Below are 23,701 nucleotides of genomic sequence, written 5' to 3'. Positions count from 1 at the left end.
GCCGGATTTAAAATCATAATCTTAAGAATATTAAGATCTATTTTTGACACTTCTCAAGGTATGTGGCATCACGGGCCTAAATGCAATGAACGCACTAGGCCGAAAAAAGTGGCGCGCAAACAGGAAGGCCTGTACCACAGACCTATATACTAAAGCAGTGGATTGATGTAGGCTGAACATGTTAAATATCTCGCTAAAATGAAAGATTGCGAGAATATTTCTAGATATGTTTTTACCCAAACTCAATCATTTTCTAGCATGTGGACACCGGGTCCCGAGGCAAGTTTCCTCGAAGACATGCGCTACTTCCGCGGATTCATACAGATACAAGACTTGGTAGACCGTGCTATCATAGACTTGGCTCAGAACAAGTCCAGAACGAAGAGGGAAGTGAAGGAAGACATGAAGTGGGCAGTCTACATGCAGCAGACACCGTACCCTTGTTATAGGAAGGATTTGTAAGTATAATGATTATAGATCATTATTGGTGAATCGTACCTGTCAACTTTGACGTTGACTTTTACCTGTTTAGACAAAAAGGAGTACTCAGTTACTATGCGTTAATCTGCGCGGGTTAAAGTTAACGTCAAATTTGACTGGTACAACCCACCTATGCATCTTTTTATTCTGTTAAATACTGTATAATCGCGCCAATAAATTCAGCTGAACTTGTTGCTGAAAGTTGACCAACATTATTCTCTTATGTTTTACCGTTTCGGCATCACGAAAATTGATGCATTCTTGAATCAAAACTGTAAATGGTACCTACTTAATAATTAATATTTAACATATGTGTAATTAACAGTATGGGGAAGGTCATAAGGTACCTTTCAACCCGGAAAAAAAACTATTGATCCCGTGTGGGATTTGCGAAAAACCTACTCTATTACAAGAGGCGCCAAATATGAAAACGCTCGCTTGGTGTAAATCAGTCAAAACAACACGTTTCAATCATAAATTTGCAAGTATTTAACACGAAACGGTATTAAATCCGGACCGATAAAGTGCAATTGCGATCCAACTGAATTTAGCGTGATTATAAGTAAATAAAGCAGAATATTTTATACTTTATCAAACTTAGAGTTTTTAAGTGAATCGCAAAATGTTAGTCTTAACTAATCGATTACATAAACAATAATCATTTTTTGCAGCTTCCAGACCTCGGTATATGAATCACAGGCACTGCTGGTTACCTTCTTCTTCTCTCTGCTGTATACCGTGGCTTCGGCTGTGCGGTTCATGGTGGCAGACAAGGAGTCTGGAAATACCATGGTGAGTTTTCAAACTCAATAATAATGAGATGAAAAATCTCAGGGCTCGAGTAGAGTCAGGGAAGTCTCGAGAAGAGTCAGGGAATCTCAATATGATATTAAAGGATGTTCTCAGAGCGTTACGAGCGCTGCGGCCGCGCTGTCATTACGATCCGTCAATTTTCTTGAGCAAGGCAAATCATTTCCAAAATCAATGATACACATAATTGATATTACCACATTACAAATAAAGGATTTTAAAAGTCAGAGAGTAAAACTAATTCTTGTCTTTGTTAAAATTAAAAAAAAAATAGTAATGACAGCCCGGCCGTAGCGGTCGAAACGCCCTGAGGACCAGTCTTCATTTGATCCTACATATACATAATAAATAAATATACACACATGTCGACTAAATATAGAATACACAGTCAGTACACAGTAAGTACGAGATTTGTTGTTATGGGATACTAAATAAACTATATATTCAAATAATAACTTTGCAAATGAAAAGATCCAGGTCCAATCTGAAAATAATGAAAATCTTTTGCCAAACTTATAACTAATCTATTCCTTCAGCTCATGTCGGTGATGGGCGTGGACCTGACCTACCACACGCTGTCCTGGTTCATCGCCTCCTTCATAGAGATGACGATAACTGTAGCCTGCGTCTCTGGTGTTCTGTGGCTCGGGGGAATATTGCCGAGGACTGCGCCCAGCCTTATATTCACCATATTGTTTGTGTTCGGTGTTGCCGTGTTATGCTTTTGGTAAGCATCTAGTTAATACTACTACTTTTGAAAGTAATAATGAGATGAAAAAAAAATACTGGATACGAGCGGGAATTGAACCCTCGCCCATGTCTATCTCTCAAAAGCTTAATGGTCAAGAGCACTGTCCCGGATAGACAGATCGATATATATATATATATATATATATATATTATAATCAGCACTCGGATCACAATCACCTGTTTTGATATACCTTTTGACTATGTACATTATGTACTTTTATATATTATTAGAAAGAAAAAAAAACATTGTAAGAAACAATAATGGTAAGCCGATCTGGCATGATAGGGACCAACACTGTTCAAATGAGTTTCTTTCGGCATTTCTTCTCAGCAGTGGTCGTTCCGAAATGTCAGTAGTTTGTAGCTTGTGAGAAATAACTATAAATATAAAGATTGACGAGAAAAAGTGCCTGTGAAGGTCTAATTTCTGAATAAATGATTTGAATTTTGAATTTGACAGGGACGCCGGTTCAATTCCCGCTCGATTCCAGAATGTTTTCATCTCATTATTTTAAAAAATAAAGCATGTGCGACTTGTATAACAAATCCACTGAAATACTTATTATAATTATTTATAACCTTTGATGGAGAAACGATGCTTTAAAGCGAAAGGTTCTTCGCAATCCTGAACAGGTCCAGTTTATACGACAGTTTTTTTTCATGCGTGCTAATTGCTAACACTGATGTCAGATTTTATTCAAGTCGCCTGAAGGCATCTGACATGACTTGTACGATTACCTACCGAGTCTGGTTGCAAGTAACTGTATGCGCACTAGTGAACTTAAACTGTCGACTAGTGTGCAAGTTTCCTCACGATGTTTTCCTTCATCGAAAGCAAGTGGTGGTACGACACGGTAAAAGATTGTGCTATATCAAAAATCACAGTTTTGTAAAAAAACTTATTAATATATATGGTAGAATACTTAAAGGTTTTTATATAATAATGCTTAATTTCACAGCTACATGATCTCGAAGCTGTTCTCGACGGCGAGTCTCGGCGCTGTGTGTTCCGCCATCTTGTATCTGGTGACTTTCATGCCGATCGTTTTGGTGTTGTCCCTGGAAGCTGTCATGTCCAGCCAGTACAAGATATTAGTGGTGAGTCGAGAATACGCGACGTCGCGTCGTTTATTTTTTCATATCAATTCTACAAAGTCTTAAAACACTCTTTCACTTATGTCTCTTTAAACTATCATATTTTTATCTATTATTTTTGTACTATAGAAATATTCTATACAAATTATGCTACGTTACGATAAAGGATTTATTAGAAAATATAAGTAATAGGTATCGCAGTTTTGGAAATTTTTGTCTGTTTGTTCGAACTTATGCGCATCACACACAATTCATTGGATAGATTTGCTAAATCCATTGCATAGATTTTTGTAAATTATCAGGTTTCCATTAAATAATCAAAAAAACGACATCTGTGTCGTTACAGCGGTCGAGCGGAATATTGGGGGTGAAAGATTGTGTGGTACTTAATACAAATATCAAAATAAAAATCTGAAAATATGTAAACTCTTACACTCTTCATCATTTTTCTTAAAGAATGACCGAGATTTTGCAATTCACGCGGGCGAGGCCGTGTCCAAAATCTAATGCCTAATAAAATGTATTATCTTCCCCGACAGTGTCTCTCAATGTCTTCAGCTCTATGCTACTCCTTCCTTTACATCGCCCGGTACGAAGCCATGGGCGTCGGCGCCGGCTGGGCGCAGCTTTGGGCCGCGCCGGTGGCGGACGGCGAGGACATGAGCATTGGAATAGCTGCTTCCATGTTGATTGTCGATGCTCTGTTGTATTTGGCTATTGGCTGGCTCATTGATAGATTCTTTGGTAAGTCTCTTTTTTATGGTAGATGTGAAATGAACATGCGTCGCTTGATGGTAAGTGATTGCCGCTGTCAAGGAACAACTTTAATAATAAAGCTGTCACAGGAACGTTGCCGGCCATGCGAGAAGGCTGTCTGTCTTATCTTAGAAAAGGAAGTCTTATTTAGCTTTAGTTCGCTACTTCGCGAAAAATTCGCCATTTTATGAGTTAAAAGAGAATTTCATTAAATGAGACTTTCTCAGAGCGTTTCGACTGCTGCGGCCACGCTGTCATTATGATCTGTCAAATTCCTTGGAGAAGGAATCATTTCCAAAATCAATCATTCATAAAATTCATTCAGTACAGATTAATTATTTTAAAATCAGATAGTTACAACTATCGTGCTGGTTCAAATATCTTTCTGACTCCCATGAACGGCAACTTCGTTCTTCCAACTCGCGCCTCCTTTATATCCCCCTTTTCCGGACCTGTTTCATGGCCAATTCCTTCGCCCTCCAATCTTCACGACTCTGGAATGCTTTGCTCGCCGACATTACCATCCTCAACAGAAAATTTTCTTTCAAGAAAAAAGTTCATGCTCATCTTTTGAACTCCTTTTCCTCCTGATTTTCTCTTTTCTGTTTAGCATTTATTTGTATTTCTTGGACATAATTTTTATTGTTTTGGTTTGTATGTATTCATATTATATTGATATATATGTAGTCTTATGTATATATGCTTTGCTATTTATATTTATATTTTATATATGTAGTTATTATTGTATTTTAGTATGTGGTAGTACTTATTTGTGTTTAAGATATTTTTGCGCCGCACAACTTTTCTCTGTTTCTCCTAATGGTTAGCCGGGAGAGAATGCTTATAGCGTTCGCCATTTGTTTATAAGTATGTTTTTACTTGGAACAATAAAGTTTTATAAATAAATAAATAAATAGTACTTAGAATACTAATTGTTGACTTTGTTAAAATTTTGAATTTTTTGTATTGACTGCGCGGCCACAGCGGTCAAAACGCTCTGAGATCCACCAAAATAACATCGCCTATAAGGATACAAGTCGTTAAATTAAATATTGACTTTACAAAAACCTAAATAAATTACAACCTCATCCTGTCAGGTCCAAAAACCCTACGCAGCAGCATAACTCAATGCGTGACGTCCGGCGAGAAGGCGGGCGTCAGCATCCTCAACATCACCAAGATCTACAACGAAGGATCTCGAAGCCAGAAGCTTGCGCTGGACAACGTTTCTGTGGAGCTTCACAAAGGCCAGATCACGACGCTGTTAGGACATAATGGTGCTGGAAAGACTACACTTATGTAAGTCTAATGTAATACTTATATGTACCCCATTTAAAATAAGATTTGATGTCAACAAGAAACAAGTTGATTTGTTAGACAAATTAAAAAATCACAGACTTTCAATATTCATTTCGCTACAACTTTTGAACGGCTGAACCGATTATCATGAAACACTCGGGATAAAATTATTTATGAAACAAAAAAAACTAAACGAAAATCGGTTCATCCGTTCGGGAGCTACGATGCCACAGACAGATACACAAATAGACACGTTAAACTTATAACACCCCTCTTTTTGCGTCGGGGCTTAAAAATGGGGTCGCCGAATCAAGTATTATCCTTCCAGAACTGTCTGTTTCCTGTCATACCTTTATTCACTTACCTTTCTCCGCGACTCTTTCAGTTTAAGACAATGCATATTGAATCGAAAATAAATACCCACAAAAAAAAAACGTTTCAAAAAGGAATGCGAACACACAAACAGTGGTTTTTGTGGTATATACGGCGCTCGCGATGTGGTCACGAAAATTTTTGTCGTAATATTAGTCTGATATGCGCGGGTTAACATCATATCATCCAAACCATCCTACTAATATTATGCGAAAGTTTGTGAGGATGTGCGTATGTGTGCATGTTTGTTAATCTTTCAAGCAAAATCTACAGGACCGATTGTTATGAAATTTTGGTACACGGGTAGAATATAACCTGGAATAACACATAGGGTACTTTTTATCCCGAAATTCCCACGGGAGCGAAGCCCTGGGGCGCAGCTAGTATTCCATATTTTCTTCAATTTTCCTACTCCTCTCCGTCTATTCGGCAATTGACTCATGTTCTTATGTTCTAAAAAACATCATATACGTCTTTTTACAAATATTTAATAAGTAAATAAATATAAATAATATAATATAAATACAAATATTTTCATTCCCACAGCAATATTCTGACTGGTATGCTGAAGCCGACAAAGGGACACGTGACCGTCAGGTCTGAACACCCCAGCGGCACACGTCTGGGAGTGTGCCCGCAGAAGGACGTACTGTTCGAGTACATGACCGCGAGAGAACACGTCACACTCTATGCGATGCTCAACTCCCATTCACCTAAGGACAGGGTTGCTCAAGAAATTGATAAGTAATTGCTTTCATCAAGTTTTAGGCGCATAATGTATATTATCTAAAGTAAAAGCATTTTTTCACGTAAAATTTTCAAGTATACAGTATTTCTCAAAAGCCACAAACTACTTCTGTAAATACGAGTACCTATATGTAGTGTTCTCTGAGACTGCAACATAAACTTCTATACTACTTCGGTGAAGTTACATATTTACGGCAATGTTATAGGTATTCCCCTCCTCTGCACGTAGCTGTGCATCACGACCAGGGTTTCTGATGTTCCAACTTATTAACTAGTAATTACTTACCTTCTTTGCGTGTCGATGGCAAATCTACTAACTAAAACACTCTCTGTTCTAATAAAAGTAAGTAGAAATACTGTATTATATAGTACAGGCCACAACGTATCTCGTACTAATGGTTATCCTGCCGGACACTGCTATACTGTAGACCCGGGACAAATCGCGAACTTACTTTGGGGCTAACCACATCATGTATGATTGTCCATATATTTACTTATTATGTGGGGTTTGGGGATAACGCAACATCACTCTGACTGTGACATAGGTATTGTATGTGACATAATATTTAAGTAAATGGCATCTAGCTGCCCCAATGTTTGCTGTGCCCTTGCAGGGCGTCACCTGTACTTACTTATTATCTATGTAACACCTAACATTTCCACTTGTGACATTGCAATAAATGAATCTGAATCTGAATCTAGGTATTTAGACCAATACTCTACTTAAATCCTAACTAATAAAAGCGAATGTAAGTTTGTTTGTTACCTATTCACCCTTTGCCTACTTATCTAATCTATTTGAAATTTTTCATACATTTAGTTTGAAGTACGGAGAAGGCCTTGGAGTAGGTACCTTTCATCCCGGTAAAAAAATCCCGTGGGATAATCACGCGATGGATGTCGCGGGCGAAAGCTAATGATAATATATTGTCCCCAGCATGCTGCAAGTACTGTCGCTAGGTTCAGTGTCGGCGACCCCTGTCTGTCGGCTGTCGGGCGGCACGCGGCGGCGCGTGTGCGTGGGGCTGGCGTTCGTGGGGAACCCCCACCTGGTGGTGCTGGACGAACCCACGGCTGGGGTCGACCCCGCTGCGAGGCGGTTAGTAACGTTACCTTTATAGATTCCTCATGGCTGAAGGTCGTGGTCATTACGTGGAATGAAACGCACAACGATTTTCTTGGCACTATTAATGGATGTTGCCGTTGCCTTCTCCATTTCACACACAAAGTTGGTAATCAACCAGTGTGCAGGTTTCCTCACGATGTTTTCCTTAACCGGAAGCAAGTGGTGGTCAATGAAAACTACTATACATGAGTCAGATTGGTATACAAACTCATGTGGCACGAGTAGGATTCGAACCTGGCACCATTCGATCCTCAGGCGAGCGTCTTAACCATTACGCCACCACCGCTTCGCAACATTAGGGCATATGATATCAATCAGAATCAGAAGTCAAAATCGAAATCAAAAATGAATAAATATGTAATATTTAATTAAATTCAATAAATATGGTATTTTGGTATGTTTTTTTTATTATAAGTAACTAATTTTTACACTTTTCCATTTGACTTTCAGCGACATTTGGTCCATGATAGTGAAGCTAAAAGAGGACAGGACGATATTGCTGACCACTCACCACTTGGACGAAGCTGAGCTGCTCAGTGATCAAATTGTTATAATGCATAAGGTAACACATTCACACCGCCTAGCCTGTGCTCCCGCCCTAGGATAGGTCCACTCTATATTCTCCCGTGGCGACTAATAAACACATAGCCAACAAGGCATTCCCAAGGAATGACAAAAATATCAAATGTATGTTTATACGTGAGTATATGGTTAAGTCCTGTAGATATCATCAAAAATTTTATAACAAAGGCGCATCTACGCTTTTTAAAACTACGCAACGGATTTTGATGCGGCTTTTTTTTAATAGATAATGTGATTCCTGAGGAAGGACCGGATGCCGCTAGACTAACACGAAACATCTTCAGATGGGAGAGATGTCAACTGGATCACGTTTTATTTTAAGATTACACGACCACAGGTGGAGATTTGGAGGTCCTGGGTAATCGATTCCCAGCTCTGGCAAATATTTATAAGTATCTGTGATCACAATATTTGTCTGCGGTTCTGGTGTTGTCCCCGTTTCTGTGTTTGTGTCCATCAGACTAGCGATACACAAGCAAAAAAATAGTAACAATGACTCACGGAAAGCATTCGTTCTTTCTGAAACTATTCTATTATTCATATCCATACTTTCATATCCAACTAATATTATAATAAGAAAAGATTTGCATTTTGCGGATGCACAGAAAGTTTTAATAGTGCTTTCCGTGGGCCATTACTTTTTTGAAACTTCACATATTTTTATTACTTTTAAGGGTCAAATCCACACCACCGGCTCCCCAATCGAGATCAAACGCACCCTCGGAACGGGGTACAAGCTTAACGTCATCTACCCCAAGAAAGAAGACATTTCCGAAGACGAGGAAGTCTCTATCGAGGAGAAGACTAAACAGCTGTTGACTTTGGTCCGAGATGTGATAAAAAATGCCGCGCTGGTCGATGTGAATGGTGTGGAGGTGGAGATTGCGTTGCCATTCTTTGATGCTCACGGCTTGAACAACAAGTTAGTACAGGTTTCTCTATTGCTAATTCGCCTTAAGTATTTTTTGTGGTAGGTTACTTATTGGACAGCATACGAGCGAGTGGGTCACCTCTATCGAAGGTATTACCCAGAATAAGAAGTACTTATCTATGAAAGTTCCATTGTCGTATCGGATCGGGTACTTGTGTCTACAGTTTGGTTGAATATGGAAGGAAGTTTGTATGTTAGGTAGCCGGCAGGCAGTTTCCGTCTTACATTAGAACCATTAACCTCCCATGGTCATACGAAGAAAAAGCCTGTAGAGGAGAAGACTGAACAGCTGCTCACTTTGGTCCGAGGTTCCTCTATTGCTCCAATAGGATCTTTTTCGTAAAATCGACCATTTTAATAGCAACAAGGGTGGATGTGGGAAAATTGAATTCTGGTTACTTCATTATCTGTTATTTATTACGGGGTAGACAGACCCAAGGGACAAGTAAGACATGGCTTTCGATTCTTGAATCGAAAGCCATGTCTTACTGGTTTTGTTGATAGAATTAAGATTAAATAGTAGTAAGTGGCTAGCCCATCGCCTATAGGAAGAATCTCTAGCCCTTTCCTTTGATTGATTTTAACAATCTGCGCGGAAGAAACAGCTAGCACATTCTATATAGTTTTTGCTCCCAGAGCAGCATGGAAGACGAGAGAAGTGAGTTATGGTTCTTGCCAGAAATCTGAAATCATTTATTGTCAAACTGATAAAAGAGATATTAGGTACAGTCTGCCACAGAGAAATCTGACCCGTCGCGATTTGAACATCACCTTTTATGGAGTCAGATTTCTCTGTGGCAGATTGTACATAATCATTGTCAGCAGTTGTAGTTTTTTGTCTTCCAGCTTCCTGCAACTATGTGCTGTGCTGGAAGGCGCCCAGACTGCGCTAGGCTTCAAGAGCTACAGCCTCGACTGCAGCAGTCTGGAACAAGTGTTCTTCAACATCTGCGACCAAGTCGACTCGCAGCCGCATCCTATTGAATATAGTAAGTCAATTAACCCATACTCCAAGGTGTCTTTTCGTATTTTCGTTTCCTGCATATCTTAACCGCGCTCACCGAAGTACTAAGGATTTCTCAGAAAATTTGAATCCTCGGCTATTGAATCTTGAAGCTAACCTTAACGGCTTCGGCTTCAGCGGTCTAGATCAAATGCTGGAGTCGCACATATCCATGACGATCAAGTCTATATATAAACCTATACAGATGATCCATACATTTTCCTATGATTTTGGATGGGTTTCGAGGTTATTCCCATCCGAAAAGTTGTTCAATATGGACTGAGCATTAAGGTCCCCAATGATCAAAAAGTCATATCATCATTCATCATCACCATCATCATCATATCGAGTGTGTCAACACTGGTGTCCAATTTTATTCGTTAATTTTAGTCGTCTAAAGGAATCTGACTTTTACGACTGCTTACCGCCATCTAGTGGCAGGTAGTCGCATACACACTAGTGAACTAAACTGTCCACCAGTGTGCAGGTTTCCTCATGATGTTTTCCTTCACCGGAAGCGAGTGGTGGACAATACAAACTACTATTATAATGACTCATATTGGTATACAAACTCATAATATGGCACGAGTTTGATACGAACCTGAGACCTTTCGATCCACAGGCGGGCATCTTAACCATTACACCACCACAGCTAAACCCCGAACGGTATCTACACCTTAGTGTAGCCGTGCTTATGTCCGGCTAAATTTAGGTTCAGCCTTTATAAATATAAATATATTAGGACAAAATATTAGGACAAATCACACAAATTGAGCTAGCCCGAAAGTTAGTTCGAGACTTGTGTTACGGGATACTAACTCAACGACACTATATTTTATAACAAATACATATATAGATAAACATCCAAGACCGGGGCCAATCAGAAAAAGATCATTTTCCATCATGACCCGACCGGGGATCGAACCCGGGACCTCTCGGTTCAGTGGCAAGAACTTTACCACTGCGCCACCGAGGTCGTCATTATCATTTCGGCTAAACCTAGATATAGTTTTATCATACTGGCTAGATATAGACGCGTTCGGTCGCAGATTGCTAAATGAAGATTTATGATTAGGTTAATTAGGATCCATCCATTTGACCTGTATTAAATGCTTGTACCTAAATATTAGTGCATGCGATTTATGACCTAATCGACAATCAAAATATTTTTTTCTTGCCAGTGCCAGAAGACACTCCATCCAAGAGTGCTTCCAGTTCGAGCATCAGGAATGACAACGCCCAACTGGTAGAAGGCGATGGGCCATTGAAAGGCACACCATGGCGACAATTTCTGGCTTTGTTACATGCAAGATATATCCATTATACACGAAACAGGTGAATAAAGTGTTATGTCGGCTGCACACTAAGTTCGAACTCGGATAGATGTCAACGCGAATGAATGAAAATTGCGCAGATTGTATGAAAGCTTTTATTTACTGCAAACCAACAAGGTAAAGATATAGTATAGAATATATTTCTGAGAATGTTATACACCTATAACATTCTCAGGAATCACACAATCTTGGTAAAAACCGCATGAAAATCCGTGCAGTAGTTTTTGAATGAATCAAGGATGTGTATATGAATAAGAAACTAAGGTAGGAAGGTAGACTAGATGATTAACAAATTTAATACTTACGTGTATTTCTAAAACTATTTGTTCGCCGCGCACTTAGACCTCACGAAAACAATATTTTTTTTTTACAAAACTGTGAATATTTCAAAAACTTAAAAATTCTATTGGCAGATTCTACATACCTTTTACATTTCATCAAATACGGACCAACGGTTCGAAAGTTATCGCGTTACAAACAAACAAACTTACATACAAAAAATGTACTTTTGCCCCAAAGTTGAATTGTAGACCAATTGTAGTTAAAAAATATCTCTTCCCGTAAACACGCGGAAGAAAAATGGGAAAATAGAAACAAGATAAGATAGTGTACAAGAAAATTTTGATAAGTTCCTCTTCCTTCCGCCAGGTGGCTTCTATTCCTGCTAATCATATTGCCGTCTCTCTTCGTGACCACCGCCATGGCATTCTCCACCATCCGCCCGCCAGTTGACAATGAAACAGCTTTGAAACTACACTCGAGTCTTTACGGAAACACCACTGAGTTCTTAATGTAAGTATTTAAAACAGAGGGCGATGTGCGTGTTTACATTTCACTTAACTACTCACTACCGAATCAATTCGAAGTGAGACGCAGCGAACCAATCACAATGCTGTGTGGTTGACGTTGCGTCACAATTACATTTTTAAGCTAATTTTGTCATTATTTTCATGTCAAGATCATATCCATCGGTGCATTCAAAGAATGTGGATCCGTCATTCGCCCAGCATGTCATGGATACTTTGAAGTTGGACAAGGAGACCAAAAACTGGACCAATCAGGTATTAATTAACAAGTATATCGAGCCTTGAAAACATTTTTGACGACCTCGGTGGCGCAGTGGTAATGTGCTTGCCTCTGAACCGAGAGGTCCCGTGTTCGAGCTCCGATCGGGTCATGATGGAAGATGATCTTTTTTGATTGGCCCGGGTCTTGGATGTTTATCTATATAGGTATTTGTTATAAAATATAGTATCGTTGAGTTAGTATCCCATAACACAAGTCTCGAACTTACTTTGGGGCTAGCTCAATCTGTGTAATTTTGTCCTAATATATTTATTTATATTTTAATTACTTTACTAATCTACTTTAGAAATAAATATGCGCTGTTATTATTTTAGCGAAGAAAATTTGACATCTTATGACAGAGATAATAATTTATAATGGTAAAGTATGCAAGTATGAACAGAAGGCTTTCTGTTCATACTTGTACGTTACAAATATTAATGAATATTAATGTATATTATTTGTTAGAACAAAAAATCATACAATGTGTAGCAACTATGTGCCGAGTCAGCGAGCGTGACCTAGAAGTTAGATATAAATGTTTAGCAGAAATCTTAATAATACTAGTTACATCGCGATAAACTCAAAAACTATCGGACGGATTTTTGTACGATTTCCATCAACAGTTTATTGAGTGATTCCTAAGGAAGATTTAGATGTATAATTTATTTTAATTTTACCCGAGCGAAGCCAGGTTGGGTCGCTAGTTAAACATATAATCGTTAACAGGTTTTAAACCCACCTATTGTTTTGCTAGGAAACTCCAACGTGCAAATGTGGTGAAACCCGTCAAGAATGTAACATCACAAACTTGCATATAACGCGGCCTCAGATGATGATCCTGCCAAATCTGAATGTCACCAACGATTGGCTTGTCAAGTCTCAGGAACTTTACATGGAAAAAAGGTAGGATTATGTCTTTGAAGGATAACTGGACAATACTGACCCACACTAAGCTATCTTTTTCACTATTCTTCACCTGCGCTTTCGATGTCAAGTTGCTGACATACTTCATACAATTTCTGCGTTATCTGTCGACGGACACTCTAACACCCAGAACCAACAAATATTTATTATTAAACAGATTATAATCCAATATATTTTATATGTTACAAACATTAAATCTAAGTATGTGTGTTTAGAATACTAAAACTTGGAATATAAATATCATAAGTACGTAACATTAGTAGATTTTTTGTATGTGATCTCTCGAAATTCCTCGCGTGTTCCCAGTTACATTCGGAGCTGTGACGTCCCGAAGCTCAATATTAACGTAAAGAATCAATCATTAAATTTTGAAGATATGGCTATGCTTTCATAACCTGCATGTGGCCAACCCTCTTTGGCCAACCAGCTATTTTTCATGTGTTAGGGAACAGTATTAGTTAGATCTTGATAAAATGTTATTGACCAGAAAATTTATACCTTCCAGATACGGCGGATTCTCCGCAGCCCTCAAAAACAACATGACTGCCCTAATAGCCTGGTATAACAACAAAGGTCACCATGCTATGCCATCATTCCTCAGCGCACTCAACTCGGCAGCGTTGAAGACCATAGCTGGTGACAGTGCGTCTATCACCACGTACTCTCACCCTATGAAGATATCTAAAGAGCAGATATCAAAGGATACAGTGTAAGTAAGCTTTATTCTTATTCTTAGCGTGTTATTTTAGTGAAGACCAATTAGACATCGGTTTTACTGTTAGCTGATAAAGTAACTGATAGTCTATCTGTACTTATAATAAAACTGTAACAGGATTATTTGGGGTCAATAGTGTGGAATATATCGAACAGATAATGTTACAAATTGTTTTTCACAAATGTATACGTCTGACTGTCCAATAATATCAGGCAGATTTATCTAGCAAATAATGTATCTGTCAGATTACAATATGATTTATCAGAAAACGGTGAAGGCCCTTAACATATAAATACAAAATATCTTACACTATCGCCCCAACCCGGCTTCGCTCGGGTAAAAACATAATAAATTATACACCTAACCCTTCCTCCGGAATCACACTATCTATTCGTGAAAATCGCATGAGAATCTGTGAGACAGACAGACGCGGCAGAGGACTATAATATGTAAGGATATTTTTGCAGCTACCAACACGTGGCGGACGCCGGCATATCAGCCCTGGTTCTCATCGCCTACAGCCTCGTCAGCGCTGGATCCGCCATTTATTTGGTCAATTCAAGAGTCACGCAGCAAAAACGACTGCATTACTTGTGTGGAGTCACACCAGCCATGTATTGGGGTGTGGCGTTGACCTGGGACATGATTGTAAGCATTTTCTTTCTTATTCAATGTCTTATAAGGTCTACCGATCAGCACACCATGGCCTGGCATATTTTATCAAGAATTTGTGAAACAAGCTCGTAATGTTTTCCGCAGATAATAGCGATCAACATGGTGATTACGGCTGTAGTTATGGAAGCGTTCCATTTCCCAGTATTCGTGTCCAAGAGTAACCTTCCTGCCATCTGCGTGCTGATATTGCTGTTCGGGTAAGATTGATCTTCTTTTCCTTCTTCTTCTTCAGCGTTTTCCATTCAGCAGCCCAAGCATGTACATTCTTGTTATGGTAACTGTATTTGCTAAGAATATAACCTATAGATTACTCATTAGAAAAAAGCGCCTATAAAAACCAGTCTTAAGTTTAATTTAATAAGATTCATTTTCAAGTTGTATAATTCCGCTGCTAAATAGAGATAGAAAGTCGCAGTTGTCCCTTTCTTGATAGCTCATTTTCTTATATATAGAGAGAGAGAGAAGGAAGGGGAGAGAGCGAGAGAGAGTCTCAGTCCAGTAATCTATGAGAATATAACGATCTTGTTCGTAAACAAATACGATTACCATAACAGTCGCAGGCGCGCGCGCTTTCGTGTGGTCGTGTTCTTTGTACGGAGCTATCCTAGCTACGTAAAAAAAAAAAATGACGGATATTATAAAGTGTAATGTTTGTAGTATCGTAATCGATGAAATGTTATCGTATATTCAAAACAAAATATCGATAATAGACGAAGAATCGCTAGTGAGAATTTGTGTGTCGGCGTTTACGAGTGAGGAAATCAAAAACTCGAAGTCACTGTTGTTCAGTGCAGTACCCGCAGAGCGACGTCAAATACAACGGAAAAGAAAAGGGAAGGAATCCCGGGATATGGAGGACATAATATCGTTGTTCAAATCTACAGATCCAGAAATATTACCAGTGTTCGTTGCTAGACAATTGGAAAAACTCCCGCCTATCACATTTGATCATCTTGACTGCACTAAATTGCTCAAAGATCTTACTCGAATGTCAGCGGAGATCGAGAACTTCAAAACTACATATGCGACTTTAAACCATTTAGAGGAATTGAAGCAAGATTTTAACCGTCTGAAGTCTAAGTCTATACCTGACACTTCGTGTTTCAATGTAAATTTAAAGCGCGGTGCTTGGTGTAGAAACAGTGGCCCTATGGGTTTATCGCAGTTCCAGAATTCAACCTTGGATGAATCTCAAAATTTTAACATATCTAACTGTGAATCGAATAATAATCTACAATACCGAAGTATCAAGGAGGGTAGTAAAGACCGCGTTAATAAAGAATCGTCGTTAACGATAATCGAGCATTGCAACGAAGTGCCTATGCAAAACGCTGAGACCGGTTTGATGACTCATGCGGAGGCCTCTCAACAAGTAAATTGTATGCGCTCCGAACAGCTGATCGATACTATTTTGCCAAGCGATACTGAGATTAAAGATGCGGAGGTCGGTTGGCAACCGGTTGTGAATCGCAAAAATAAACAGAAAATGCGCTTCTCGGGAAGGACTGGACAAGCATGTGATGATGACAAATTCAAGGCGGCTGAAAAGTTTATGCCTATTTTCATCAGTAACATACATAATGATACAACCGAGGCAGACATCACTGATTATATTCATAAGAAAACACAAGAAAGGGTTTCTCTCGAGAAGATCTCAATCAAGAAACATAACCACCACCTGGCCTATAAGTTTATGGTGCCGCAAAATAAGCTATCATTATTTTTGGATGACAAATTATGGCCTCGAGGAATTATTTTTCGGCGCTTTGTTCATTACAAAAGTCCTTTCATTGCCAGTAGTAAGACGACTGTCGGCCCTAAAATAAATGTCAATAATGGATAAAGGTTTTACAATGACAACATTCAACTGTAAAAATGTTAAAAGGTCAATCAAGTGTATTAAAGATTTATGTTCCAAATCAGATATAGTGGCGCTTCAGGAGACGTGGTTGTTGCCGAATGATATTTCATATCTTAGCAGTATTGACCCTAACTTCGGGTACACGGGGAAGTCGGCGGTGGATATATCAGCTGGAATGCTGCGAGGGCGGCCCTACGGAGGGGTGGCCTTGCTGTGGAGGAGCAGCGTGTTCGACAATGTATCAGTGTTACCGTGCGATAATTCGCGAGTGTGCGCTATTAAGATAATAACAAGTGATCGGCCTATAATCGTAGTGTGTGTGTACATGCCTACCGACTCGAAGGAAAACTTGCCGGAGTTCACGGATTGTATGGGTACGGTGAGTGCGATTGTAGATGAGTACGGTGTGGATTGTGTTTACATCCTGGGTGACTTTAATGCCCATCCAAATGAGTTATTTTATTATGAACTTTTAAATTTTTGTACTGATCAACAGTGGACTTGTATAGACATTGATAAGTTAGGCCTGCACTCAGGCACGTATACGTTTGTGAGTGAGGCCAACGGCTCAAAACGTTGGCTTGATCATTGTTTAGTCACGGACGCAGCCCGTGACTCTGTCACAGACGTTTATGTTAAGTATGATGTGTTATGGTCAGATCATTACCCATTAATAGTACAATGTAAACTTAACATAATCAGCAAAAAACTAAAAACATCACAAACTGGGACAAATAAGGTATTATGGGGGCATAGAACTGATGACGAAAAAATATTGTACCAGAGTGAATGCAACGAAAGACTTAAATTGATTGATTTCCCAGATTTATTTAGAAAATGCGCGGGTTGTTATTGCGATAACCATAACCATCGGCAGGCCATTGATACATTGTATAATCATATAGTACGCTCTCTTAGTGAGGCGGCCGTTGTAAGTCGTTGTTATCAGCGTAAAAATAATAAACAGCAGTCTGTATTAGGATGGAATAAGCATGTTAAGCCGTCTCACGAGGAAGCCAGGCTGCGGTTTCAGATTTGGTTACTCCAAGGGAAACCCGAATCAGGAAAAATTTATCATGATATGTGTGAAAGTCGAAAAATTTTTAAATCGCGTCTTAAGTGGTGTCAAAACCATCAGGATTTAATAAAAATGGAGAAGCTTGCTACTCATCATAGTAAAAAAGACTTTGGCTCTTTTTGGAAGGAAACCAAAAAACTGACACCGCAGCCGGGGCAACCAATTAGTGTAGGTGGGGTGAGCGACCCGAAAGAGATTGCAGACCTTTTCAGGGAATCCTTTCAATTAACATCGTCGCTGGGCCCATCGCAAAATGAGCGCAGTGCTGTGTCCATCGGTGGCAAAGTAAATATGCAGTTTAGCGCAAAGGATGTAAACAATGTGTTACGGGCTATGACGCGTGGAAAGTCGCCAGGTCATGATGGACTCAGCATTGAGCATCTTCAGCATGCTGGTTCCCACATATGTAGATTGCTGTCAATGCTGTTGTCGCTTTGTATAAGTCATTCGTATTTGCCCTGTGACCTCATGCGAACTATTGTAATACCAATTGTAAAAAACAAGACGGGTGATCTGGCGGATAGGACAAACTATAGGCCTATATCGCTGGCGACTATAACGGCTAAGGTACTGGACGGCCTGCTTAATGCTCAGCTTAATAAATACCTAAAGTTGCATGACAATCAGTTTGGGTTTCGACCCCAGCTGTCAACCGATAGTGCAATACTGAGCCTTAAGCATACTGTCTCATATTACCTGCGTCGAAAAACAGCCGTTTACGCTTGTTTCCTTGATTTGTCCAGTGCATTTGATTTGGTTTCCTATGATCTCCTTTGGCAAAAACTGGAGGACATAAAGGCCCCTAATGAACTTATTAATCTATTCAAATTTTGGTACGGAAATCAAATCAACAATGTTAAATGGAATTGCACTTTATCTGAACCATATAAGATGGAATGTGGTGTAAGACAGGGCGGGCTAAGCTCTCCGTCGCTATTCAATTTGTATGTGAACGCGCTGATCGAGGCGCTCAGCAGAGAGCATGTCGGCTGTCACGTGGACGGCGTGTGCGTCAATAACATCAGTTACGCAGACGACATGGCCCTGCTGAGCGCGTCGGTCTGCGGGCTGAGGAAACTCCTGTCCATCTGTGAAGCATATGCTACTTCGCACGGCCTTAAATATAACATCCGGAAAAGTGAGGTCATGGTTTTTGGAGCTAGGAGTAAAGATTTGTCCATACCTACTATTTCCCTGTATGGTGTTCCTCTGAACAGAGTAGAAAAATTTAAATATCTTGGACATATCTTGGCTCCTGACCTCAAGGACGATGCCGATATAGATAGGGAGCGAAGAGCGTTGTCGGTTAGAGCAAATATGATCGCCCACAAGTTTTCGAAATGCTCGGAAGATGTCAAAAAAACTCTGTTCAGAGCATTTTGCACATCATTTTATACGAGTACTCTGTGGGCCCATTTTACAAAAAAATCGTACGACGCTTTTCGCATCCAATATAACAACGCGTTCAGGGTGTTGTTGCGGCTGCCTCGGTTTTGTAGCGCATCAGGCATGTTTGCCGCGGCGCGGGTCGACTGCTTCTACGCGACGATGCGGAAACGCGGCGCCAGCCTGGTGCGCCGCGTCCGAGCCAGCTCCAACAGCATCCTGGCCATGATAGCGAGCCGGCTAGACTGTCCCTACATCAACCACTGCTGCGATTTGCATGTAGTGAATAAAAATTAGGCTGCCACATACATTTGTTACTAACACTAGATTAGAAGCTTCTTTGTATACTACTAACATTTTTTTTATATGAGTCCTGGATGCTCGAAATAAAGATTTTTATTTATTTATTATTATAACAATAACAAGAGTTTATGCTTGAGTCAATTTGCAGTGAGACGCTACCTGCATCTTGATGATTGGTTCGCTGCGTCTCACTTCGAATCGACTCGATAGTGAGAAGTGAAATGCAAACCAGTGGGTTTAGTGCGGGTTTGCACTTCTCACCATCACATTGCGGTGTGGTTGTCGTTGCGTCACAATGGCGCGCTGTGATTGGTTACCTGCGTCTCGCTGCGAATTGACTCGATACGATAGTGAGATGAAAACAACAAAGCCGCACTATGCACAATGTTTTCCCATTTCATCTGTCGTCTTCGGCAACTGGTTAAGTGGCAAAAATGTTTGGTTTTTCTTTGGCATGTGGTTGTGAATCTCATTTGCCAATGTGGCCAGAGGGAATAAATTATATACTATTCCTATACAATGTAATCTATCGTCATTAGAATTAAGTGCAATATTGTAGAGGTAAGTAAAGATGTCTTTTTAATATTAACTTTGTCTGCGAACAGGTACGCGTGCGGCAATCTCGTGCACCTAGCCGAGAAGTTGTTCTTGGACTCCAGCATGGCCAACATGATTCTTTTCTGTGGTAACACCTTCCTTGGATTATCTGGGATCGCTTTGCTGCTCATACTGGACATTATCTCCGAGTCGGAGGTGATTTTTTTTTTTTTTGCTATTTTTCCCGAATAAATTGTCAACGTGACTTGAGAGGAACCTCTACCACTTGCCCATACAAAAGGAAAAAATGGTTTTCTATAAAATATTAGATAGGTATCGAAGTTTTCCTTTTTTCGAAATTCCCAATAAATTCAAATTTATTGGCACCTGATGAAAATCGTTGGTTTTGTTATTAAAACTTCGTCGATGTTAACCATTTGTGTCATGAAGATAAACTGTTATTTTATAGAATATAGTATATTAAAACGATTGACAGCAAAATCAAATAAATTTGTCATGAATATTGTATTGTATCTTCGCCAGGCCACAGACGACGCCCGCTGGGTGCTTCACAAGATATTCCTAATATCACCGCAGTTCGCGCTCGGAGATGGTTTACTGGAGATCGCTAAGAACACAATTCAAGCACAGGTAATGTGTTAACGCACAGCGAATTGGCATCGAAATTGTTTTAAACTACTATTACATAAATGTTTATATTAAAATACTTAAAAACACTCTTTTACAGGTGCTCGGGCGCTTCGGCATGGATACCTACCGGGACCCGTTCAACAGTAATCTTATAGCCCTCCACTGCGCTGCGATGGTTTTGGTCGGAACCTTCTTGTTCTTCCTCAACTTGGCTGTCGAATACGATTATTTTGAGAGAATACTCGTCAGGTAAATTTTATTTGTTTAACTAGTCTCTTCACAGATAGATATTATGTAAAGGGTTTTGTATTGTATTGTAATAGTAAATATGTCCAAGTACGGATATAGCTCGGAAAATGCTTGGCACACATTGTGTCTTCCATATGCACGCTGGAGGGCCTGTATGACGCCGCGAATAATGTTGTATCGGTTGCGCACTAATAAAGTTCGCCAAGTCGTATTAAATTATAATGTCTAGCCGGCATAAGTTACTTGAACGTTTAAACTATTTGTACTTTTTCTGAACAGATTACGCAAAGAATCAATACCGACCTCTACCGTAGAAATGGAGCAAGTAGAAGTGACGGCCGAGCGACGCCGCGTGCAGGACGCTATCAGCCAAGCGAGCGCGCCCGTCAGGTTGCGAACCATCGGAAATATTAACGCCGGTGAGCTTGTAATAAACCTGTTTTTCTATCTGATTGATTCATTCGAGATTGTAAACCGTTGCTAATTTAACTGTTAGGTAGCCAATAAAATTTTCCGGTCGTTATTTTCTTTAAGATTGACTTTTTTATTTGTCAGGTTTCGTAGACACAGAAGACGAAACAAAAACATCAACGAAACGAATGGTGACAGTTGATGCGGACGTCGCCGCGTGCGTGGGTCTGGGCAAAGTGTACCCAGCGCTGGGGAAACCCAGGGTCGCTGTCAGGGCGCTCACACTTGGCTTCCCGGCTGGACAGGTAATAACTAATCCTTTTTATTCTGCACCACATCGCATGCAAGCACACCGCACAGATGGTTCGCAAAACTATAGACAGATGGTGCTACGATCTAATCATGGTCGAACCGACAAGTCTAGAACGCGCATTTGAAATTTTCATCACACCTATTCTGCCGTGATGGTCGAACATAATACCTGGCTCCTGCTACAACTTCGCTGTTTATTAATTTTACACAAGCTATTATTTACTTTCACCTGTCCGGACGTTTGTCTGTAATTAAATCTTGCAAATTAAATTTCAGCTTTTTCCGTTTAACTTATTAGGAATCGAACCCAGGACCTCCAGATAGCGTACAGGCGTGCTGAACAATTCGCCATCGTCACGAAGGGTTCTAGAAATAAATGGGATATTTTGTTACAGTGCACAGCATTGCTCGGGCAAAATGGCGCTGGCAAATCCACAACATTCGCCATGCTGACCGGGGAGGTGCGGCCTAGCCGCGGACAGATCTACTTCCACGGGCAAGCTGTGAATGCCCGCCAGCTGACCACAGGACATATCAGTGAGTACCATAATGGCTCTTACTGTGTAACACACAAGGTTGACAATCGACAACATTCGCAATATACTAACCGGAGGATGCCTAGTGCATATTTTCACAAGATGAATCAACAAATGTCAACATCCAACAAAACACATGGCGTAGTTAATATGAGTGCTTTTATTCACCACAATGAAAAACTAGCAATGTATACCGAATCTACCAAATCTGGCAAACTGTCCGACGATAGGGTGAAACCGGCATTAGGCAAGACAAGAGTGAATATGCATTTTTGAGCTTGCGTTACATCCTCGACCTCATCTTTGCTTCCTGTCATACTATATCGAGATCAAACACACTCAAATATTTAATTTAAACAAAATGTATCTCAAATAACTTGGCTACATTAAGTAGTCTTTACTTTATCTTTGAACTGTACTACTGGTAGTATTATATAATCTGTGACTTTAACATTACAATAACATATATATATATACTTTGTGTGACAATTTTAAATAATTTTATTGGAAATACAACTTTTATTTTATTTATTCATTCAAATTTTGACATATTTAATAATGATGTAAATTCGTCCTCCTAATTTGTATTTTATAATATATGTATAAGACCTATATTTGTTAATTGACATCCTTGGAGAAAAGGCTGCGGTGAAGTTTGTTGCGCCGCTTCTTCTTCACCTGCGCTTTGGAAGCCGGTAGTAAACTTAGTTTAAGTAATTTTTTGACGTCAATAAGTGATGTGTATCATCCTAAATTTAATAAAGAAATTTGAATTTTTGGATTAATTTATTATATTGTTATCATCTATGTTCTAATTGTGACATCTGTTTAGGTTACTGCCCTCAGAGCGACGCCATAGATCCCCTGATGACGGTGAGGGAAACCCTCGTCATGTACTGCAGGCTGCGCGGCATTGCCGAACAAGACGATGTAAGATTACTTGATTAAATGAAATGGTTGCAGTTTAAGAGGACTGATCAGTGATCACCCGTCTGGTGCTCGCACGGGTGTCCCTAAAATTAAATTAAGTATTACTCTTGTTTGTTAGTTACTGTTGTTTGTTAGATGTTGTTTTGTTTGTAAGTACTTATTACTTTTCATATAATCTTTCTTTTAATTCTTTATGGCAATAAGAAAACATTGAAATATTGAAAATAATATAAATGGTGATAGCAATGTGGCGGACTTATCCCGTGGACGGATCTCTTTTAAGTTTTAATTTTCTAGAACTAATTAGAGAATTTGTTCTAAACTAGAGAAAAGTAGCCAGAGGACTACTTTTCTCTAATAAGTAATATTCTAAAGGATTTTTCCGTTAAGGCTCAAGCCGCACACTAGCGCCACCATCATATTTTTATCAATTTCTATTGAAAATAAAATGATCTTTACAATAAATGATGCCATACATAAATTATTTGTCCAAAGGTAATACGGCGGACGTTGGACACGTTCTCGCTGAGCCGCTACGTGCGCGTGCGCAGCGGCGCTCTGAGCGGCGGCAACAAGCGGAAACTCTGCGCCGCCATCGCCATGATGGGCCGCAATCAGCTCGTGTTGCTGGATGAACCCACCAGGTAGGATTATACGAATACCTTACGAACCGGTGCGTAAGCGCCGGTCAAACAATAGTTTATCTATTGTCTCGATTCTGCGCGATCGACGGGTTAATAGAATAGAAATAAATTTATTCATAACATACTAGTATACATC

General features: G+C 39.7%; 3 protein-coding genes across 4 annotated transcripts in view; all 3 read left to right on the top strand.

Annotated features, from left to right (window-relative positions):
- The window catches only part of ldd (lipid droplet defective), an 81,630-nt gene that overhangs the window by 51,877 nt on the left and 6,052 nt on the right, over positions 1 to 23,701 (top strand). For both annotated transcript variants that reach the window (XM_053760465.2, XM_053760466.2), the window contains exons 41-66: positions 258 to 458; positions 1,152 to 1,272; positions 1,827 to 2,017; positions 3,000 to 3,138; positions 3,675 to 3,879; positions 4,989 to 5,190; positions 6,109 to 6,306; positions 7,247 to 7,408; positions 7,886 to 7,997; positions 8,692 to 8,939; positions 9,795 to 9,937; positions 11,133 to 11,286; positions 11,934 to 12,077; positions 12,244 to 12,346; positions 13,108 to 13,256; positions 13,783 to 13,986; positions 14,460 to 14,640; positions 14,752 to 14,864; positions 19,901 to 20,048; positions 20,376 to 20,483; positions 20,581 to 20,732; positions 21,012 to 21,151; positions 21,288 to 21,448; positions 21,851 to 21,992; positions 22,824 to 22,921; positions 23,417 to 23,565. In XM_053760465.2, the coding sequence (XP_053616440.1) occupies positions 258 to 458; positions 1,152 to 1,272; positions 1,827 to 2,017; positions 3,000 to 3,138; positions 3,675 to 3,879; positions 4,989 to 5,190; positions 6,109 to 6,306; positions 7,247 to 7,408; positions 7,886 to 7,997; positions 8,692 to 8,939; positions 9,795 to 9,937; positions 11,133 to 11,286; positions 11,934 to 12,077; positions 12,244 to 12,346; positions 13,108 to 13,256; positions 13,783 to 13,986; positions 14,460 to 14,640; positions 14,752 to 14,864; positions 19,901 to 20,048; positions 20,376 to 20,483; positions 20,581 to 20,732; positions 21,012 to 21,151; positions 21,288 to 21,448; positions 21,851 to 21,992; positions 22,824 to 22,921; positions 23,417 to 23,565 (4,068 nt within the window). The remainder of the gene's footprint in view (positions 1 to 257; positions 459 to 1,151; positions 1,273 to 1,826; positions 2,018 to 2,999; positions 3,139 to 3,674; positions 3,880 to 4,988; positions 5,191 to 6,108; positions 6,307 to 7,246; positions 7,409 to 7,885; positions 7,998 to 8,691; positions 8,940 to 9,794; positions 9,938 to 11,132; positions 11,287 to 11,933; positions 12,078 to 12,243; positions 12,347 to 13,107; positions 13,257 to 13,782; positions 13,987 to 14,459; positions 14,641 to 14,751; positions 14,865 to 19,900; positions 20,049 to 20,375; positions 20,484 to 20,580; positions 20,733 to 21,011; positions 21,152 to 21,287; positions 21,449 to 21,850; positions 21,993 to 22,823; positions 22,922 to 23,416; positions 23,566 to 23,701) is intronic.
- On the top strand, positions 15,278 to 16,510 carry LOC128678725 (uncharacterized). Its single transcript, XM_053760472.1, has one exon. The coding sequence runs from the start codon at positions 15,293 to 15,295 to the stop codon at positions 16,508 to 16,510; it is 1,218 nt and encodes a 405-aa protein (XP_053616447.1). The 5' UTR covers positions 15,278 to 15,292.
- Positions 16,503 to 19,358, top strand: LOC128678723 (uncharacterized). The gene has a single exon (XM_053760470.2). The coding sequence runs from the start codon at positions 16,503 to 16,505 to the stop codon at positions 19,287 to 19,289; it is 2,787 nt and encodes a 928-aa protein (XP_053616445.1). The 3' UTR covers positions 19,290 to 19,358.

The sequence above is a fragment of the Plodia interpunctella genome, chromosome 20 (assembly GCF_027563975.2).
Source record: "Plodia interpunctella isolate USDA-ARS_2022_Savannah chromosome 20, ilPloInte3.2, whole genome shotgun sequence".
Classification (NCBI taxonomy): Eukaryota; Metazoa; Arthropoda; class Insecta; order Lepidoptera; family Pyralidae; genus Plodia; species Plodia interpunctella.
The sequence above is the reverse complement of the archived record's forward strand: the minus strand, read 5'-3'. Positions and strand labels throughout refer to the sequence as shown.